The sequence below is a fragment of the Bombus fervidus genome, chromosome 5, assembly GCF_041682495.2.
Source record: "Bombus fervidus isolate BK054 chromosome 5, iyBomFerv1, whole genome shotgun sequence".
Taxonomy (NCBI): domain Eukaryota; kingdom Metazoa; phylum Arthropoda; class Insecta; order Hymenoptera; family Apidae; genus Bombus; species Bombus fervidus.
Genome location: NC_091521.1, coordinates 18,074,002 through 18,087,136, shown reverse-complemented (window position 1 = coordinate 18,087,136; position 13,135 = coordinate 18,074,002). Strand labels below are relative to the sequence as shown.

The 13,135-nt window shown below is 38.7% G+C and overlaps 1 protein-coding gene across 8 annotated transcripts in view; it reads left to right on the top strand.

Annotated features, from left to right (window-relative positions):
* Mmp2 (Matrix metalloproteinase 2) overlaps positions 1-13,135 on the top strand; it is a 108,751-nt gene that overhangs the window by 30,424 nt on the left and 65,192 nt on the right. For all 8 annotated transcript variants that reach the window (XM_072004193.1, XM_072004191.1, XM_072004198.1 and 5 more), the window contains one exon: positions 2,558-2,727. In XM_072004193.1, the coding sequence (XP_071860294.1) occupies positions 2,558-2,727 (170 nt within the window). The remainder of the gene's footprint in view (positions 1-2,557; positions 2,728-13,135) is intronic.

Below are 13,135 nucleotides of genomic sequence, written 5' to 3'. Positions count from 1 at the left end.
GAAAGAAAAGAGAATATGAATGCTGCTTCGAAGGTATTCCTCGAAAATAAAGGGACTCGGAGACGACGAATGCGCAGATCAAGAAAATATTAATTATTTTACACGTGATACATTAAAAGATCGAAATAAATCTAAATGTCCTTTCTTGGCATTATTAACAATTTAGGCCGAAAAATCTACTAATTAAATAATTGGCCGATACTGGACGACAATTTCTTCAAACTATTCCTTCGAAAATTCCATCGAATTACAACATTTTTGCTCTTGAAAATGATCAATTCTTATTATCGAGTTTCACAAAATTAATTTCCTTCCTTTCGTTAAGTATCATTTGTACCGTAAACTCGTTTGCGAAATTTTCATTTTTAGCCACTCTATTGCAAGATATAACAAAAGGACTTAGACCGATCGGTACTGTACGACTCTTCCTTATACGTGTACCTGCTGTAGGTTGTAATAATTATTGTTAAATTCAATTTTAATTGATAACTGCCGTCAAAGATTAAATCTAAAACAATCTACCGTGCTACACTACTACCGCTCTACCTACTATAACGCGTACTTAGTAGGTTAGTAAAATAAACATATTCGCTAACTACGCTAAGACCTGGTCCTCTAATTGAAAGTAATCGAGGAAACGCGAATGCTTTGAAATTTTGATTTCGCTAGAAAAGTTGAAGCCGCGTTGAATATAAGATTGGATCGTTGAAAGATCGATCCGCTGGAACGACGTATCTTTAGTGGATGCAGGAAAAAGAAGTTAAAGAGAAAACAGGTAAAAAACGGAGGAGAACGAACGTAAATGTAGAATTGAGGAAAACGACGCGTTGTTCGCTTGGCGAGGATTTACATAAAAATCGAGCTCGTTCGAAGTAAACGCGCGCAAACGTTCGATGAAAACGGTATTCTCTGCCATGCAGATAGCGAGCTACAGTTTTCGGTAATGTCCATTGCCTCTTTTGTTTGGGCGTGATAGAACAGTAGGAAAAGACGCTCGTTAATGCGCCCGAGATACGCGGGAACGATAGATTTGATCGTTCGAATTATAAATTCCGAAAATTGCAAATTTCGACAAAATCGCGTTCAGCCAACCGAAAGCGGTAGACGAAAACGTACCTCGAACGATCGATTACGTTTCTTTGGAAGAACAAAAGTCGATGTAACATCCAGATCCTTAATCTGCTATACTTAAATATTAATTCAATAGATGGTGGATTAGGGTCGTTTAGAAAACACACGTGTTCTATTATAGAATGTAAAATTAGATCGAACAATCTTCTAGAGAAATTATGTACGCGATCACGAAGATTACGATTATGAGATTAAAAGAATTTTTGCGCCATAGAAAGCAACGCGGCGTAGAATGTCGAAGCGTTGTTTCACGAAGCGAAGAACTGCAAGCCAGAAGAAACAGTCGAGTTATCTCATCCTGTTGAACTACGGAAAAAGAACTTTTTCACGGACTTGATACATCCTGGTAGCTTCTCGTCGCTCTTAGCATCGTGTCGCGCTATTATATTCGATGAAAATCACGGTATCGTACAAATTTTTCAACAAACACTTGCTTTGGATTCGTCCTTCTACACAGTTTACCTACGTAGAAACGCTAAACTTTCTTTCGATTTCTACAAACTTCCGTACGAATATCTCGTTGATACATTTTTCGCTTCCTAATCGATAGAATTAAAATTTGTATTTTAGAAATTTCCCTTAATTGTAGTTACTTGAAATAAATTGTCGACGAAGAATTTTACTTTTGCACTGCTGCTTTGAAACACCGAAGAATTCAGAATAGAAAATATGTAACGAGTATTTCAACGATTTATAACTTCGGTGAGTAATATCATCGCTAAACGATAACGCATCTTCTAATAATAAACGAATAATTAGGCTCTTGCGAATAATTCAAACTAGATGCGCATGCAAACGATACCTGTGTACAACCTTAACCTGTAATTTACTTTGTCTTAAACGTTATCAATTAAATGTAAGATATAGAACATCTAGGAAACAGTTGGAACGTGTTGGAAATTGTTTTAAACGCACATTGTAGAACGCACTACCCTCGAAGTTTGTGACGATACGATACGAAGCGAAACGAAACGAAACGAAACAAAAATCTAACGCGAAAGAACCGTACACGTATTTTTATTTTATCGACTTGGTGGAAAGCGATTGCAATAGCGATTTCGTAGATACGCGAGTGAAACAATTTACACTATAGCGTTAACGTTCTTTCTCTATCACTCTGTAGAAGAATAGCCACGCGATCGACGATATTCTTATGGAAATTATTTCTATTTTAGCAGGCTCAAGAATCGACGTTACTTTTCCACTCGTATGAATATCGCGTGATACGTATGTCGTTGATCTACCTTTTTTAAACGTTATTTATCTTATTTACGTTTTGTTGTTGTACTATCATTTAAATACTAGAATTTACCTATCTGCTATTTGTTATATACCGTGGTGAATCCTTTGTACAGTTATAGATCTTGGCATGTTACACCTGGAAAGTAAAAATAATATTGTTATTGTATATTACTTTTCCCATCAGAGATTCAGTGGCATTCCTGTAACCGGTGATATCGACGAAGCTACGATGAAATTAATGAAACTTCCGCGGTGCGGACTTCCGGATAAAGTGGATCCTAGATATACTAGGGTCAGGCATAAACGATATACGATCCATGGGCAACAGTGGCTACATCGGAATCTCACTTGGAGGTAAGCGATCACCGATATTTTGTTTAACGCATTAGCTGTTTATTCGACAAGTTGTTGCGTAAATTACGTAAGAACGTAAAGGCAAATTTCGCTCGAAATTCGTTTATTTCGTCCATTTTACACATATACCCCTGCAAATACTCGCAAATACTCGCTTGGATATTTCCATCGTCGGGATAACGAACACATCGGTACTGGTATTACCATCGCCTTATCGTTCTAATTATTATACCGTCAGGTATCTCTCTGTCGTCGCTGGAGGAGAAGAAAAGAATATGTAATTTGTAGTTTTCGAACATAGAGTTCACGTAACTGGATCTTTAAGCGTCAGTCGCCGCAAGTGAAAAGTAGATTTGTCAGCAAAAACTCTTCTAAGATAATGATTCTGTGCGCACGTGGCAATTATTCGTTGAAAAGCAGGACGTTTGGCTCGCTAATTGCCGTCCGTGTTACGCGATCCTCGAGATTCTCTGCGAATAAAATTTTCTGCGAACGCATCGCTAACTGCACGGAAATGCCATTGACATTGTTGGTCTCCGGCCAACGGCGAATTTGCTCCCCTCTGTGTGTTTCATAAAGAGTAGAGAATAGGGAATAATACAGTTGCAACCATGAGAACGGCCAGCCGTAAAAATCACATTGATTCGTAACACCAGCCACACAATTGCCAGGTCTGCTTTTCTCCAACCTTTCTATCTCTAGTCCCTGCTTTTACCTTCTACTTCCATGTAAATCAACGTAGGCTTGGGTGAGTATCGGTCGTGCACTCGATCCAAACACAGACGCGTAGTTGAACAAAACGATTCAAAGGACTCTCTTCGGTTAGGTTGAAAATAGTTTCGAAAAACCATGTAAACGATCGGAGAAATATTTAGTAATAGTAGTTAAGAGTGAATTTTTATTCTAAAGTTTGTTCTCCAGGTATATTTCTTTCGATCGCATCGATTCGCTAATTAAAAATCGAATTTCCGGAGACAAACGCACGATCGCTCGTTTACGACGATTAAGAGACATTAATGCAAAGGCTAGAATTATCGACTCGCGTTAAACGACGTTTTATAAAATGGAAAAAAAATATTGCCAAGCGTGTTAACCGACGATTTCAAATCGAATTATTTTCCATCGTAACAATTGAACGCATCGCATGAAAGCGCGCAACTATACGAACGAGTCGTGTTATCCGATCGAATGACAAAAGAGAGAGGGAGAGAGAGAGAGTAAAAAAATTTAATTGAAGGGGGACAAGTCTGCCACTGTTAATTTAATTATCCTGGACTCGTTACCATTCTGTTGTCTGAACAAAGGAAGAAGTCAGGGCTAGGTACATACATTTACGAGAATGCAAAGGTTGAATTATAAAAAGGAGAAAAATCGATAAAAGGCGCAAAGAAGAAGAAAAAAAAAAGAACGTCGATGTAGCGGAAATTCCTCGTCTCTATTTGCAACTTTATCGAAATTTGCAGGATATTTATTTTTACGTTAAAGCGAAAAACTTATTTGCCTGTTCTAAAGTTAAAAAAATATTTGTACGTTATAAGGCTATAATCGAATTGTAATTATAACAGGTAACATCCAGATAATTTACCATTGAATATGTGGCGTTGACTATCGGTGGTATTAAGTGGATTACTCATAGTTGGTAATAGTCGGTAGCGATTTCTACGATACCGATTATGCGCGTGGCGTTAGGTGGCGCCCTCCGAAGATATATTCCTGTGCGATACTAAACGAGTCACGCGAGCAACTGCAACGAATAGAAGAAATGGCCGCGCCGCGCCGCGATATAAATTTCTCGTAGCAAATACAATAAAATTGGTTAGACAGCGTTTTGCAGAGTATAAACGATAGTCGTTTGGAAAGCGTCGCGTTGCATCGTGTGAGCAGTAAATAAATTTGAGCGCGTGTCCGGTTCAGTAATCGAGGTAAGATACAGATAATACAAGGTTCGTTAGTATTTAGGGATTCTAATTAGCGAGAGTAAGGGGTGAGACATCGTTCGCCTTAATTGCTCGTTTTAACGACCAAACCCAGTCGCATGGTGCGTCGTACGAAAATTTCGCGGTAATTTCGTCGGGATGTCGAGCACGACGATGGTCGTCGAGAATTTAAGGTCCCCTTGCCATCGAGAAGAAGAGAGGTAATCAACGGTTGTCGATGAAACGACGCGGTGGAACGATCATAGACTCGTTGATCGATTCTGCGAAACGACATATCGATAGTTGGTCAAAGAGAAGGGAGCGTACGTCTAACGTAAGTACTTTCGTAAAGTTGTTCGAATTATTTGAAAAAGATCTTAAAAATTCTTCGCGTCTTTGCAACGAACGAAGCTGTATCTTCGATAATTAAATACGTGTATTGCTTACGCGTCTAGGAATATTTTACTTGCTCTGCCATCTTGAATCGCATTTTTAAAATACATTCTTGATGTACGTATGATAAAGTACGTGTACGTGTATACGCGAAACTATCGCGAGTTTCTGTCCGTTAATTTAGAAAACAATATTAACAAATTTTAAGAAACAATGCTACCAATAGACGATACGTCTGCATCGGACGCGGTGGAACTTTTGCATCCAACTAATGTGTACGTGATGCGATCCATAGATTCGTTTCGTGAAACACGAAGATAGGATGTTATCTTATCGAAGAAAAGGAAAACGACGCGAGGCGATAAATTGGCTTGAAAAACCAGGGCAATGAGGTTTTCACCGTAAAACGAGTTGTTACTAATTTCGAAGGGTGGGAAAAAGGTACGAAAAAAGTTGGAGCATCGTTCAGAATGTAGCGAGGAGAGGTGGTTCGTTTCAGGAGACGCGAGAGAACCTTGTACCGACCCTCTTACCCCATTCGCGAACCTTCGTCTCTTATCTTCTTTTTTCTTTTCTTTTTTTTTTTCGTTTTTTTTTTTTTTTTTTTTGTGTACGCTTGGTCGACGCGGCGCAACGTTACGCCGTGACGACTAAAACGCGATTTTGAATATTAAGTCGGCGAGATAATCTTTTCTACTAATTTAGATCAGTATCCGTTCGTTTTTCTCTACTACATAGTTGGTCGGATCGATTTCGATCCGCGTCGTCGATTTTATACATCGGAAAATTATCGAATACCGAGTAATAAAAAGAAATAGAAAACTTTTTTATAGAACGAACATTTTCGTTCTGAGAAACAAGGTTTCTCCGAACTTTAATTATTTTGCCCGAACTTTCCATCGACCAAAGTTCTCTTCTTAAACGCTTATAGGTTAATTTAATGATTCTCTCGATTTCGATGACACGACGATGTTACGATCAAAGAAACGAGGATTTCTGATCGAATTTCTTTGCCATTACTGCGATCGACGATTGCCTCGTTAGTTTAATGGATACATTAAATATTAACGCAATATTCGGAAATAATTTCAAAATAATTGTGTCTGGACGCCATCAGGATGAGACTCGATTAATCAATTCGGTACTTTAATACGGCTAACACGGTCTTGTCAGTTAAATTTTCATTTTTCTCGCCTCGCTTTTAGCAGACGGTCGACGTAAATGAAAGGACGCGCGTTCATACGTCGATACATTTTTACACGTACATGATTTCAGTTCCATTCGTTTGCTTCTTCGTCGTATCGACGTCGAATATTTTCCAACCCTGTTACGTATCATTATTTATCGTTTCCCGCATTTATAAAAAGATACCAAGTATCGAAGAATATTTGTAATTTAACTTGCATAAAATCGTCCATAAATTAATGGTATTAAACTAATAGTAATCTTTATAATTGATACGAAAGAACCGATCGTTTGGAAAAATAAGGAAGACGAAATAAGGGAGATTAACCGGAAATAAGATAGCGGGAAGTTTTACGCTTTAAATCACAACCCTCGAAAACTGGTAACTTTAGAATAAAGTCACACTTCCGTGCGACCGTGAGATTCCAAAAACGTCGATTCTCCTTTTGACTTACCAAGCGAAAGTAAACGATGCCTTGGAGAAAATGCTCAAAAAACCGAAGTTACGAATTGCTAAATCGTAAAATATTATTCCCTCGAGCGCTACTATTTTACTGTTACGAATAGAGAAATGTTTTTTGAAACGTTAGTCGTTTATTAACCCTGCATCTGCATGCTGAGTCGATAATTTTAAGTAATTTTTCATGTTCCCCATATTGGATGTTATTCTGGAAACTTGAAAGAGTATCCAAGAATTTCGGCAGATGTTTTGAAATAGAAAAACCTGAGAATAAAACTGCATGGACCGAAACGATCCAGTACGCAAACGACGTCAGTAAAAATAGGGTTATGCTTAACGCGTTACGATATAGTACGTGCAAACATGTATCTTATGAAAAACATACCTCATTCGTCTTTTTTTTTTTAATTATTTAATTTGTACTTTGCAATTTGTCCAGCTGGACATTTGGTAAATTTTTCTAACTTAATTGCTAAATAACACGTGAATGGCTACCCCCAGCGGGTTACCATCTTCGAGTTTGACTATTTTATTTCTTTAGCGAGGTGTTCTCATTTTAGTCTTCTTTCCGGCAGAGTTTTACTCGCTTCAGCAGCCAGCTGGTTTGGATGTGTTGCCCTTCTTTCCTTGTATTTTTCTGCGTACCTACCGATTTCTTCCTTGACCGTTGGTATTTTTAAGTTGCAGCGCCACATGAGTCAGAGGACGATGCGAATCGAGAGCGACTCGTGTTGTCGTTTTGTCTCGGGAAATTGATACCGTCTTGGCGTGCCAAACGTAGCGATAAACAAACTTCGGCCAAAACAATGTCGCCGCTACGTGTAACCGTCAACCGAAGTTGAATTTAAACTTTCCGTTACTCCCCCGACCGATATGAATAAACGAACACGATCGTTAAGACGCTCGGTAATCGACGTGAGAATGAGAATTAGAACGATTATCATCGAGCGAACGTACTCATTACCGCGTATACGCATAACGAGCAACACTTAGCGAACGACGACGAACTCTGTACTACAAATAGTTTTAAGTGTATTAACTACACTAAGTATCCACTCGGTAGATACACCAACACGTTCATCCGTTCAATCGTGCGTTCGCAAAGTCTTCACGTATATCCTCGTTTCTGTCATACCATAGGGCGTTGACTATTGTTCTCAGTATCCTCGATCGTAGCGCCTCTAGTTTATTTATGCGGCTCATTGCTGCTGCCCCCCATAGCGGTATTCCGTACGTCCAAGTCGATCTTATTATCGTTTTGTAGATTTTTAGTTTATTTTCTATGACGAGTTTAGAGTTTCGATTAATCAGCCAGTACATTTGTCTTCTTTTTATCCGTATTTTGTCTATAATTGATTTAGTATGTTGTTTCCGTGTAAGTTGTGTGTCCAAGTGGGGTCCTAGGTATTTAACTTGCTTTGTTTGTAATACGTGCGTGCCATTCGATTGAACATTTGGTGGTTTCCGTTTTCTTAGTGTTTGCTTTTATTTGTTTATCTTGCAGCCACTTCTCTATTTTTGTGATATGCTCTCGTAGTAACGTGGCTGCTGTTTCTGGATCAGTGTGTCCGACTAGTACAGCCGTGTGGTTCGCGAATGTCGGTATTTCGCTGTTGGTAGTTGTTATGTCGGCCATGTATATCGTTTATAATATTGGTCCTAACCCATTTGCATCATGGCCATACTTAAGAGGAAAATTTACCGTTCAAAACGATTGGTAGACAATGTTACTTCGTAAAAATCGCATCTTATATTCTTTATAGCAGAGGGAAAAAGTAAAAATTATTTATTTTAAAAAAGAATTATTTAGATTAAACTGGAAATTTAAAAAAGCAGTCGCAGCGCGCGGATTAGTCCGCGCTTGGATGCAAATGGGCTAAAACGCTTCGTCGCGGTACCCCTGTTTTGATCAATTTTACTTCAGAATATACGTCCTTTATTTTTACAAACAAAGGTTCTGTCGCTTAGATATGACTCGAGTAAGTGGTGGATTTGTTCCGGGAAGTGTTTTTTCGTTGTTTGTAAGAGACTTTCATGGTTCACGTCTCATTCATCTCGAGCATTATTTTCGCAGCTCGCCTTCTGGAGACGGTACCAAGAAACGTCGATGACTTTGTTCCCTGCATGGAATATTTCCTCGATACTTGGATGATAAAATGCTGGAACAATGTCTAAAACCGCGAAATACTCGGACAAGTTTCTTTCCATTGGGCGACTCGTTAGAAAAATAATCCTTAGGTCTGAGAAAGGTCAACTCTCCCGAGACCAAAGGGAAAATCGATAGGATATCTTGTCTCGCATCTCGCCTTCGTTTCTCGCATTGTCTATCGTAGGACAGACACGCTATCGATTCTGCTTTTCGCTGGAATTTCGATACTCCTTAATCCTTTGTACCTTGACGCTTTATCGAAACAGGACGAACGTTATTGCGCGGTGCAACGTTATCGTGTTGTTCACCGAGAACTCGGCTAAAAGTGCTATAGATATTATATAGTATATCGCGTTACTATGTATTTATCCAATTGCCATTGAATGATATCACGAGGGTGTTTACTTCCCTCGGGTAAAACAATGGATTCGTAATTGATCGATATTCCAACTCGATAGACTGTAGACCGATGTTTCCATTAAAACTGTTTTACGCCTCGGACGACGAGACCTTTTTTCGATCGCGAAACATTTACATTTTCCAGCGATATGCTGCGTCCGATTTTCCCGATGAAAACATAAAAGTCACAGAGTAAAGTAAACGTAGATTAACAAAAAAAGAAAAAAAAGAATGTAGGCGTTTGCGAAGTTTGAAGTAGCCGCAGTGTATCCTCGTGACGGATAACGCAAACAAATCGAAAGACAATAAGGCACCGTGACAGCTAGTAGACCGACGACGATTCCTTTGTTGAGAATCATGGAGATCACCGGTGGTACAATAGCGGCCAATCACGTATACCGATCGAGAGAGGTGATTCCGTGTCCTGGACACCAGATCGCTTCGTACCGGGTCCTCGGGGGTATCCCGACCCCCCACCCCGACTCCTCGACTCAGCTCGTCTCCTGTCGCTTAATTGTCAGAAACAATAGAATTATTGTGCCGAGCTTGGAATAAAAGAGACAGAGAGGTGAATCGAGCGAGAGAAACGAAGATACAAACGGCCAAGAGAGGGGCAATTCGTCGAGAAACTAGGGGGAGAAATTAGGATCGTGTCCATTTTCGTCGCTGTTTCGTAGCCTCTGTCGAGAGAGCCGTATCAATGCCACTACGTTCGTTGCACGTTACGTAACATGTGCCATGATCGCGTTTTCATCACCGTCAGTCTATGTCGTGAAACTGATTAGTCGATGTTTGCGACCAATAATACCGATGCTGCTGTTTATTTTATTTTCTCGTGCTAACCATCTGTACGTATACACTGGCTGAAAAAAATATTTCTACGTTCAAATTTATACGAGCGAAACGTGTACATAGGAAAACTATTTTCATTCATTGGCTTATTATATATGCGCAGAACGTAACACGTATCGATCAGTTATATCGACGATTTATAACGATAGCAATGATATTTCCCGAAGTAACTTTCGCTTTTAAAATCTGGTTGAAATTTCATTGGAGTTTCGTTAAAGTTTCAAAGCGACGAAGACTCGATCGCCGAAAGAACATTCGTAATAGCGTTGTTCGGTGTATTTTGCTTGCCTTAGTTTAATCGTAAAATCAATACATTAACTGCTCTAATTACGATCTGTCTTGCAAGAAGGTTATTTTATCAATTCGTGGTTCGTTTTACACGGGAAAAATACGTCACTCTTGAATCGAACGGCCTAACAATTATCTCGCGATTAAATAAACAGCCGTAGACTCGATATTCTTGCAGAGATGGAAAACGACCACCGCAAAAGGCTGCCGGTTGAAACGGCAGGAGATTCTTAATGCCCAGAACCCCGTTATCGATTTACCGACCGAGGAAACGATTTCCGTAAGAGCACTCCCCTTCTCGCGTCTAGAAAACGATTTCCACTCGTGGTCCGCGCCACGAAAGCTTTTACTTTCGTTATAAAATAACACACACGAGTATCACCGTCCAAGATAACCACTATCGAAGATGAATTTGGATCACCGTTCTATTACATTTCGATTTTATAATCTCACATATGTGACGATAATGCCCCTTTTTTTTTTATGATCACTCGACCGAATATCGTTCTTTCCGAACTCGCAGGCGTGAAATATCGCCAGGAAATTTGTGTTCCAGACATAGTCGTCGATATGAAAAAAATCATAAAAATATCAAGCTTAACGTTCTTAATTTGTATCGTGTTCTACGTGAGCGTCGATATCGTCCAACTATGCTTCCTCTTTGCGTTGGAAAACTTTTGAGCCTTTCAAAATTTCTGATGTAATCCGTTATCCGTAAGATTTTTTACGAGTTAAACGTTTTAATTCTTTCGATTCCTCTCGTCGATCGTATCCTTTTGTATCGAGGAGAGAGCTTTTTCACGCCCCGAGGCTGTACCGATATCGGTGTAAATATCGTAGATACTTTCAAAGCGATTGTCGGATCCACGCGGTTGCCGTGTATTTACGGTTTGATTGAGAAGTAAATTATACTTGACATTTCCCGAAAAACCAATATCACGTTTGTCACACGGTTTTCAACGGTGCTCGAGTAGCGACGGAAAACATGAAACTCATTGGCTAGATGGTTTCGAGCACGGCTCTTCGTTTTGACGAGTTAAATTTTAATTAGCGTTTCACGCGATATCGAGGACGTGCCTTCGAGTACGCATTCTTCCACGACCAAATAGAATAGATGACAGGTGTCGTGAAAAAAGAAGAAGAAAAAAAAAAATTAAAAAGAACAAGAAGAAAGAAGCAAACATCGACAACGCATTTTAATTTTCCTTCCTGCTCTTCGTCCGCATCTTGAAACGTTCTAAATTTTAACTTTCGGCTTTTACCATATATTTCGTTTATCCTCGCTTTATTTTCGCTTTCTGTCGCGTAATATTAGCTCGTCCGAAAAGTTTCTTTCGTTTTATAAGAAAATAATGGACGTACAACATTTTCCGTTTTATGTTATTTTATAATCCATTTTGTTCTTATACTAATCAAAATAAAGATCACAACGTTCGACAGATTAGGTTTCGTGTTTGTATAAAGATGCATCGTTGTAAAAGACGTGACTGTAAAAGAAAGACACTTTCCGGACAACTTAATATATTCGCACCAAGATGCTTTGATAAGTCTACCTACAAAGTATCTGCGATTCGAAATAGCGCGATACGCGAATATCAACACTTTCTCTATTACTACAGCTATGTCAAACACGTTTGTTGCTTCCTTCGATGATACGACATATCCTAAAAGGTTCAAGCTTGTAGCAAATATAGCAGAAGTTTGTTAAAGGTGATAGTCTTTTAAAACTTATACGCCTCTTCCGGATTTGGCACTCATTAAAACTTCTTTGGATTTACGAGACGATACAATCTTTTTGGATCTAGTTCGTGTTCAAACTTTCGTGGATACTCCTGAAACTTATGCAATTTTATCACTTCAAGAAGCTATCGATGTGTTATAAAGGCGTGTCAACCTTTAAAATGGAATAAGGATGTATCGTATTTGAAAACCGGAAGATATACCGTAAACTGGCGAGCACTGACAGGTTTTTATAACATTTTACGCTGTAACTTGATAATTCAAATATTTACGACCCTTTTAAATATTTTCTTACGGTATTGTGTCTTTGGTTGTTTTACAAGAAACATAAAAATGCGTCGAATTTTTCACCCTCTTCGCTTTTAATTTACGTTAAGTGCCTCTTCGTGTTATCCTGATTACGGAAGATTACAGTCAAAAATATAATTAAAAAGGTCGTTAGTAGTAGAGATCGGATCGAAGAAACTATTTGTAGGGTGTGTTTTTCGGATATATTTCGTATCTCTTTGGTGTTGAAGGTTGGAGAGCCATCAACATCTTTTTTTTTAACGTATCCATTAAACGTTATAAATTTATATAAAGTTATGAATTACATTGCATAGCACAGAATTCGTCAGAAGTCGTATAAACGTACAAAAGTTTACATTACCGAGAAACGGAAAAGAGTAAACATTTTAATCAAAAATGAAATCTTATACTAATCTAATCTATTTAATGCGTCGTATTTTATCGTCTTAATTTTCACGTGGTTTTAAAAGCACCTGTTGAGCGTATATATCCATCGGATGCAACCATCGTACAAGAAAGTCGAAACAAATTAATTGCAAGTGAATTAACGACGTTGATTTTATACAATTTCAAGTTTTAAAAGACGATCGCGAGTTTAACTTCAAAATGGAATTTCTTCAGTTGGTTAACTTCATTTGCGGATATAATAAATTAGAAAAATCGGCCCTCGCTTCGTATTAGATTGTCCGAAATGTTTCTTTCGCTGTACGAGGAAATAATAGACGAACAACGTTTTTT